Below are 9,409 nucleotides of genomic sequence, written 5' to 3'. Positions count from 1 at the left end.
ACATAGTCGTGCTGCTCGTGCCCTGCAGCACATAAACTCTGCCACAGGCCCTTTCTCTGACAACCTAGACTTGTGCAGTCTACCATCATGTGCTCTGATGGCAAACCCCCCAGTGTCCTGGGCCTGACCTTAAATACAGAGAACGAAGGCAGCCAAGTCCCTCTTTTGGAGGTGATGATGGTGGTCCATGTTTTCAATGGGTGTGAGTCCGTTACAACCCAGTTAGGAAAGTAAAAACTATTTCTTCTTCTGCCTGCAAAACCCTTAGATGTTTCTTGTTTTCTAGAAACAAGAACCATTCCTTTTCTTCGACTATTATCTTCAACTTCCTCCCATTAAAGTCACCTGACTCCAAAGTGTTCCTGGAAAACATTCCTATTTTTGTCTGGGTGACAGAGGTGGAACAGACATCTACTACAAAGGTGAGTGAGATATAATTGACTGTAAACCAGGTACTGAGTCATCGCTTGTCACTCGCCCCGTCTGAACCTCTTTTAAAGGCGCTCTTCACTCATTATTTTGATAAAACTGTAAGCCTCACCTTTTCTGATCAAAAGTTTCCTAATATCACAATCCCCAAACTTATCCTTAAAGACAGTATTGTATCGTTACTCCCGTTTCATCTTCACTAAAGTTCTTGTAAGCGACTATTGATGCAGTGGAGCTGAACCGTCTCCTTTTGAAATGTTCACCTCAAAGGTGCTGAATCCAAATCTCTACACGATTGAGCTGAGCCACGGGGACTTCACGTGGAAAATCAAACGCCGTCTCAAGCACTTCCAAGCTCTTCATCAGGAGCTGCTGATGTTCAAGGCTCCTCTAAAGCTCCCCCTGCCAACCTGCATGTAAGAACTGCTAATTTGCTCACCTTTTGTCACTCACTTAAGATATGCAGCACACAAAACCCACTCACACACACACACACACACACACACACACACAGTAAGACAAGACATAGACACGTATGAAAAAGTGACTTTAAGCTAGAAACCTATTTATACCCGTCCTTCCTCTCTTATATCCCTGAGTGTTCATTTCTCAGTTGAGGGTACTCAGTTTCTCTTCGGCTCACTCTCATTTCCTTCTGTTCAGCAGCTTGGAAAAATACAGCATGTTCTCGCAGACAGTGAAAATTCATTTCTATAACAAGCCCACCGAAGGATTTCAAAGCACAACTTCCAGCCATTTGAATCAAAGCTTACAGAGTGTGGTAGAGAATACAGTGGGATTTTGGGATTTGAACAGAGTGATGGTCACACTACAGCTGAACTAAACACTGTGCCACTGCGTTCAAAAATGTGAAGGTGCAATTTATAAGCTGACTTTTGAGTGTCATTCACAACATGTCAAATACTGACGCTTTGGGGTGGCGTAGACCAGACCTTCAGTCCCAAAGCGTCATGCGACATGATGGTAATGAGACTCTAACATTGTCTTAGTAATTGAACCTTAAACAAAACCAGTGCAGCGCCCGTTAAAAAAACAAGCTGTTCCGCCCAAATGGTCTTGTAATGTGAGGGGTTTACAGATGCAGTCTTTGTCAATCGTTCGATATTTCCGATTTCAAATCTGGATGATCACATCGGTACTGTCTGAGCTGGAGCACGGCAACCAATGAGAGAGGTATCAACTAGTGGCTGAAGGTGCCGCCAAGCACCAGTAAACATTCTCGCTCTTGAGGCTAACGTTAGCTAGCATACCACCATTGACAGAAATCTAAGATCTCACCTCCACTTCTAGCTGAAGAATAGAAAACCAGTAATGACAACGTCTCCCCACTCATCCAAACTTGCCTAACCACATACGTTTTGGTTTTTTTCTCACTGAAAAGCATTACTATGGTTAGTTGATGCAACACATAAATCTAAATTTTGTGAGATGGATCGCGTGTGAGCCAAGTATCCAAATTGCTCCAAATTCAGCCGTGCACTTTAGTGGGTCCTCAGCAACAAACCTGTCAAGTATTTTTATCGGATGTACAGTTCTCAAGTTATGTGGACAACATACAGACAGAGATTTCTTGTTTCATAGTTAGATGCTGCTTATATGTTCCTTTTTCCTGGTTCAAGAAGGTGAAAGTATGCATGTTGAACCTTCAGAAAGGAAAAGGCGAGAGAGTTTGCACACAGAATAGCACAAGCTCTCCACAGTTTGATGCTAAGTTATTATCAGGCCAGCATGATGATTAGGTAGAAAACTGAGAGCTGTTTTTTCACACATTATCTTTCATGCTTCTGAATAATTAACAAACATAATAGTATCACAACCCTGATCACATTACACAGCCATAATAATAATAATAATAATAATAATAATATTAGCGCTGTAATTCTGGTCCTGTAGGGGAACAGTCATTAGTCTATGTACGCACCCTCCAGCTGAGTGGAAAACAGCTGGAACCAGTCTGACAGATGCAGCTGGAGGACAACCTGAGAAACTTCCACAAAGGCTCAAGTACAGGATCCATTGAGCGACCGAAAGTGTGGCTGCTCAAAGTCAAAGCCTTGTCTTGTAAAAAAAAGAATGACATCAATGCAGTCAACTCGACTGAAGGTGAGCCATCTACACTTTAATTAGGTGTGAGGACTAACGGTAATTTCATCCTTGTCATAGCTCTTTGCCTGTGCGAGGAGGGTCCCTTCACACAGGATGGTGATGGAGAATAGCTTGCATTAATGAGGGGAAGCACAGCAGGCAGGAGCAAGGAAAGTATCACTTAAAGAGCTAAGATGGCCGCTAATATCCATTGCCCACAGAAAAAAGCGATGAGATGACACATTATAATAATGATGCATGAGTGCAAAGTAAGCATCTTACGGTAAAACAAAGTAATTTTGCTCTTAAAGAATATGAGCGAGAAACTGGGAGTGAAGTATTGTTTTTTTTCCTGCTGAAAAGTTGTTGCCAGTGTGTCACAGAAAACTTCAGTCATTCTAAACTGTTTCATTTCAGCAAGAAAATGTCACGTTATTGCGGATGTCTTATCGTATCGCTTTTTTAGGCTTACTACGCCACTGAGAAGTTTTTGTGTACGTGTATGTGTGTGTGTGTGTGTGTGTGTGTGTGTTCATGAAGTCGATCTTGATAATCTTAATCCTGAAGCAAAGGGGAAAACGAACAATTTCAGTGTATTATGCACGTGGATGCAATGGTGTGTGATACCCCTGGTCTCAAAGATGAGAGAGGGGATGATTGCACACTATTCTATGTTTACATCAGCCCGCTAAATATGCATAAAAGCCATATTTCATGCAGCCCCCATAGTCATCATTACCTCTGTCCCTCCTTACATCTGAATCTGAAACAGTTTCAGCCGCTACACACCGACTCCAGCCATTGTGTGCGCGTGTGGTTCTGTGCACTTTGTAGATGGCTGATGGTGGAGGATTCTTTTGTTCTCTACAGGAGGCCGAAGGACAACCAGGTGGGAATGGTGATCCTCTATGATAAGGGCTTTCACATCAAGATGAGCGCCCAGGAGACCGCCGTCCATCACGGAGTCACCATCGAGAACCTCTGCAGGCAGGCATCTGTTCTTATCATATTTACATTTTGCTGTGATGGCACAGCCTCACAGCGCTGACTGTGCTGACTGCATCCCTACAAAGATTACTTGTGAGGTGTGTTCCATATCTCTGTATGCATGCCACAAATGTCAGAACCATATTGTTTGGGGACAAAGCATGCTGTCTCCATCAGGCTCTACAAACAAAGATGTGCGGGACTGTAGTCGGGGCGTATGCAGGCGCGCTGAGAGTACAGCATGCACGGCTGGTCCTTTGTCTTCTCCAAGGACACTACATCCGAAGTGTTTCCCTTTTTGGCTGCCGCCTGATGGGGCCATTTTATTCTTTTTGTTGATTATTCAGCTATTAACCCATTCATTGCTAAATGTATAGAAAACTTTGACCATTAGAGACCCACCATAGAAGCACACAATAATACATTTTAATGAAATTTTGCAGAATGGGGCCTCTTATTGATTATTTCCACCATATCACATCTTATGGGAAGAATTACTGTCCCTTTGACCTAATAAGGGTAAAAGGGAAAGGAATTAAAGAACAATGGTCCCTTGTAATCATTTATGGAGGGATATATATGTCATCAGTACAAACTGATCGCGAATTTGGCCACTCACTGTTACATGTTACATGTGAAATATTTTTTTGAATATGCAATTGGTATATGAAAGACAAAAGGTATCGACAAACAATGTGTTAGTGGTCAGGAAGGGCCAGTGGAAACTCAAACTGATGTGGTATTGTCTTGGTCCAATGTATACTAAACATGAACATGTACAAGGATCTTTCTCTCATTTTTCTTTCTTTTTCTTTTCCGTTTCACTTGTCTTGTATTGTTTTGAGCTGTTTTATGTTCTGTACATTTGTGTGCATGTGTAGATGCTTGTTGGAGTTGTACTGTGTCACTTTATTTGCTGAAAGAAAACACAATGAGAACAGTTTGCCAAATGAGGACATTTTTATCAAATAAGACATTTTCTTTTTTTGGAGCCCTGTAACCACCAGCCAAAAAACACATGGCAAACAAAATTGCATAGACTGCGTTAGAGCTGTAGCCTATATTCTGATACGACAAAATATGATTTTTTTTTGCATAATGCAGAAAAATATGCTTGGGCTAAGCTATAATTATTCAATTTGCAGAGAGGTAAATGATTTCCATTCATTTTAAAGTTCTTTTACGTGATCAAAACTGATTTTCCCATTTTTAATGGGAGATAATGCGATACTGTTCTCATGATCCCTGTAATTGCCAGTCTATAGAGTGAGAAGAGATTTTTATAGGGACCTTGTATTATGGATGATTTCATTTTTCATGGTGGAAATTACTACAGATCAGATCTCTGCTTGGCTTACAGTCAGGACTGCCGGAAGTAGGAGCCCAAGATTAGTGTCACCAGTTCAGTATCCAACCAAATGTGGTGAAGGGTCACAATCTCCCCCTCTGTTCTTGAGACATTTGGCACTGAATAATGTTACATTATGATGTCCCAGTGAAGTTGACCTTTGTCCCCTCAAGGTGTTCCTGAAATACTCGATAATAACTAAACTCCAGACATTGAGAAACTGCCACATTTCTTTAACACCTGCAGCCATCAACACTCCTCTGTAGACGCAGACGGCGTTAAGTCCTGTCCAATTCCATCAACTTTATCCAGCGCCTCCACAGGTGTCTGTGGCCCTGCCTCCCAGAGTGACGGAGCCATCACAACACATCACGGCTCAGAGTGGAAGAGTGGCAGCACCCAGCCAGCCCACTGTACAGTGCGGGCCCCTGGGCACGGAGATGGGATGGATACTCATATCGTTCGCTAGATGCCGGGGATGACTCCTTCAGGGGATGGCGGAACATTTTGTCTGCATGTGACCCCCGCAGGGTTATTTCTTCCAGAGGTCAGGACTCAGACCATGAGGACGGTTGGATGGATCGGGTGGCCAGAGGGGGACTGCAGAAAAAAAGAAGCGATGTGTGAGACCTGGCAGTGGTAGGGTTGATTTGCTCGGTGCCGCAGTCCCTGCTGTTGCCTTCTCCCTGGTGTTGCTCACAAAAATGTTCCGCCAAAAACCCTCTTGTCGCCATGGCACCCCAGGCCCCGGCATGATTGACACCCTGTCACATTATCTTATGACAGCGCTGGTGGAGAGAGAGTGCTGAGGAGTGATACTGGGAAGTAGCTGGGGACTTACACACGATATCAGACGAGCGCACACACACACACACACACACACACACACACACACACACACACAAACAGTCACACGTATGTACGCACATATACAGTAGATGCAAACACACCCTGAGGAGCTCCAACACACTTGAGCTGGGTATGGAGGTATAGCTCAGTGGTGTGCATGTGTGTGTGTGTGTGTGTGTTTGCATGAGTGCATGCTCTAGAGGCAGAATTCACCAAACAGTGGGGAAGGTTCATTGAGGGGCGCAGATGTTTTGCACACAGTGTACATCATGCTACAGAGACGAGCTATTTCAGGCAGCGGGGCGTATGGAATAGTCTGCTGATTACTTTATGAGATGAAGTTCAGTTTCCATAGCCGGAGGTGCCTCCAGCATTGTATTTATGTCATTCTATACCCGAGAGATGCCCTGTTGTAGCAATGTTACATCTCTGACATACATCCCGAGGAGAGCTAAATCAGCAAAGAGGCCTATAAATAGATTAAAGTAAAGCAAAGAGAGTTAAATGTTGATCTCATCTGAGTTCTAACGCTGGTTCATTGAAGATGTTGAATTAGTAACATCCTGCTCTTATTGAGCTTTTAATAACAAAAAAAAAAACAGCTTGCTGTTTAGGAAGTCATATTCAAAGCAAAGGTTTCAAGTATGCACTCTGATGCCAGAAGAATCTTACAGAACAGTAATAAAGCCATGACTAACTCTTTACAGTTTTGGGGATGGAGAAAAATCTAGTTTCAAAGTGCCTTTGATGGGGGAGGTAAGAAGTTACCCAGTCCACGTGTGCTCTACCACCATTAGTGGCCGTTATCCACTGCAGGACATTTTCCAGCTAACCTTTTTATAAACCCAGGGCCTTTACCTGCATTTTGAAAGCAGAAAAGATAGTTTTGGTTTAGGTTCCAGCATACTAAGAGGTATTTTGCTCTTGAGGTTGCTATCTGATGGCCTCAGACTGGAGTTTGCGAAGTTAATCCACTTATTAATTGCAAAAGTTTAAACGCAATCTGCGAGCTCTCCCCCTATTCCTGATCAGAGAAGAATCCATGCAGTGACTCCGTGAGTGTATTCTCCAGAGGGTCTGGGTCTAGTCCAGAACCTCCGGCCCTCCACTCAGTGCTCCGTAAAAACTGAGAGTTATATACTATACATTTAAATGAATAGTCAACTATTTAATGATAATTGGATCATTGGTTTGAGTAATTTGTCAGGGAAAAAAAGTCTGACAGTAAACCAAATTTATTTTGGTTGTGGACCACATGAGACATCATCAGACATAACCAGAAAACAAAGCACAAATGTCACACAGGTGTGTAGGTGTAGTGTAGTCTGCACGCAAAACTTTCCAACCTCACCTTCATGGTCCTTCAGACAAAAACAAATGCACACAATCAACTTTTTGAGCTCCTCCACACGGGCGTGAACTCACAGGCCAGTGTCCTGCTTTGTTGTTTGCCTCTCTTTACTTTCAACAGGCAACTTTTCGAAAGTAGGTCCGCACATCTGCCACATTTTAACACTTATTTACACTGAAACCTTCACAGTGTGACTCTACACTAAAATGCATAAATATACTAAAATATGATATGTTACAGGCTCCAGTTTTTGTCAACAGCTGTTAGGGATACGTTGATGTTCTCCGGTCTCTGAGTGGAACAGACAGTGGTCACCCTCTCTGTTAAATGGGACTCGCAGGGGTCCGCTGCCAGCAGTGGGCCACCAATGTTTGTCCACATGGGTGTGACCCTTTCGAGGGCCAGGTCAGGGCAGGCATGCCAGCAACAGCTGGGCGAGGATGATGGGTGTCAGACCACAAACACGTCAAAACCCTCGACAAGCATCTGACAGCTGGATGACATTGAACCGGGAGCTGAGGAGAGCCTGCCTGTTGAGTTCATCTTCAGGATATATTTTGCAGAATATTCCATTTGGTGGATTTTATTTATTACAAATAATGTTTGTTGTGTTCACACGGACCAGCTGACAGGTGAAACCATCTGGACATGACTTTTTAGACTATCTCCATCTATTATTTGGCAGGTGTATTTGAGCAGAGTCAGGCTAATATGAAGGCCCCATTAGCATCTGAGGCCCACTTTAAGGGTTGATATTCATCCGCCTCCATCTCTCACACTGAGAGGTGAAGACTAATCTCTGAGGGTACCCCCCCCCCCCCCCCCCCCCCCAACCCCCTATTGCCTGTCTGCCCCCCCCTTTCCCTTCTGGAGGCCTGCATTAAACATAAAGACTCTGCATGGTTGAGTGAGTCAACAAATTACCACAGCCAATAAATGGAGAAAAAAAAAGAAAAAAAAAAAAGATCTGCCCCGCTATATGCCACCAGTCTCTTATATTCTCCCTCTTTCCCCCTCTCTTCTCTTCTCTTTACTGTTTTCCTCCCTCTCTACTCCCCCTTACCTTACCATCTTCCATTAGGTTATTGTCCCAGGCTTTTAAATAAACATGATCTTAGCCCGAGCTTCTTCTTATTGCATTTAGTTAGAGCATCCCTCCTCATGCTTGACTGGCTGTGTCCATCAACTCAAGGGAGCCTGACTCGCTGCAAAATCCCGGCTAATACACATGAAACTGATACAGCTGTTGGTCTAACCTTTGAGTGTCTCCTAAGGAGCACAGTGATATTTGCACTTAATAAAATTATGCCTACCAGGAGAATATGCCGCTGACATTTGCCATTTGTCAAGTTGAGGTGGCAGTGAGGCTTTACGAGTCATTAGTGCTCAGCGTACAGTCGAGAGGTTGCTTAGCCTGCAGTCGCCTGTTACTGTACGCGGCGGCGATCTTTGAAAGAGCAAATGTAACTGCCACATTACATGAAACCTTGTCGGCCTTACACCTGCGTAACACTAATTCTGTTCATTCCCCATCTTCTACACAGCGTGAAGTAAATCATTCCTTCCCCCTAATGCAGCGTTGCGTTTTGTAGTGAGAGTCAAAGTGAACTGTGAACTGAAAACTCGTCATTTCGTCATCTGCAGCTCTTGAGCGTGTAACTGCACACTGCAGCTTGTACTGATGCAGACATGTGGGGATGTAAAGTCGGGGGAGTAAAAGGGGGAACAACCTGGCAACCTTCAAATAAACTACACTATGACAGGTACATACTCTGTAATTATGCAGTGCAGTAGCAACAATCTGGTGTTTGATCGAGTTTCAAACGTGGATTATGCGATCATTGTTGTTTCAAACCTTCACAAAATGAGCTAAAATTATCAGGAGAATGTGACAAAATAACAGAGATGTCTTTGCATTGTGTTGCAGAGGTATCTGTTGAGGTTAGCATGCTGACCTAGTGTCGAGCCACTTTGTAGGGGACACTACAAAACTCCCCTGGTGTTCTGAGCTCCCAGTCCGGGCAGTGTCAACTAACACGACCGTATGTGTGGATAAGTGGTACGCAGTGATTTTGAAGTAAAGCAAAGCAGATGTATAAAGTACTGCAGAAATATTTACTCCATTTTATCCCAAACTCAAAGCTTTATCACACAATAGATCCTACTTTACCCTGAAATGTTAGAATAAGTACCTGTTATTTTGAATAAAAGTGCATCATGAATCCATCTGAAGTTCTCCATACTCCCAAGCTTGCATTGTGTTCCATTGTACCTAAAAGAGTTGACAAGACTTTGAAAAGCAGTCAGTTCCTGAATGCAGATTACATGCCCATTTTTTG

The 9,409-nt window shown here is 43.4% G+C and overlaps 1 protein-coding gene across 2 annotated transcripts; it reads left to right on the top strand.

Moving 5' to 3' along the window:
- On the top strand, positions 1-4,204 carry si:ch211-168k14.2. 2 transcript variants are annotated; one of them, XR_005076891.1, is made up of 3 exons: positions 1-422; positions 700-845; positions 2,344-2,493. XR_005076891.1 is itself a non-coding variant. In XM_037109434.1 (2 exons), exons 1-2 carry the CDS (start codon positions 685-687, stop codon positions 3,581-3,583), a joined length of 339 nt encoding a protein of 112 aa, XP_036965329.1. In that variant the 5' UTR covers positions 583-684; the 3' UTR covers positions 3,584-4,204. The 2 variants fall into 2 exon arrangements, 1 of the variants encoding a protein (XP_036965329.1); XM_037109434.1 differs by lacking the exons at positions 1-422; positions 2,344-2,493 and adding an exon at positions 3,406-4,204 and having other exon boundaries at positions 583-845.
- Positions 4,205-9,409: the final 5,205 nt, after the last annotated feature.

Source organism: Acanthopagrus latus, chromosome 9, assembly GCF_904848185.1.
Source record: "Acanthopagrus latus isolate v.2019 chromosome 9, fAcaLat1.1, whole genome shotgun sequence".
NCBI classification, from domain to species: domain Eukaryota; kingdom Metazoa; phylum Chordata; class Actinopteri; order Spariformes; family Sparidae; genus Acanthopagrus; species Acanthopagrus latus.
This window is presented reverse-complemented; position numbering and strand designations above follow the sequence as displayed.

Coding starts and splice junctions, on each gene's coding strand:
- si:ch211-168k14.2 (XM_037109434.1), top strand. CDS start 685: ATGTTCACCTCAAAGGTGCTGAATCCAAATCTCTACACGATTGAGCTG. Junction 846..3,405: donor CTCCCCCTGCCAACCTGCAT/GTAAGAACTGCT, acceptor TGTTCTCTACAG/GAGGCCGAAGGACAACCAGG.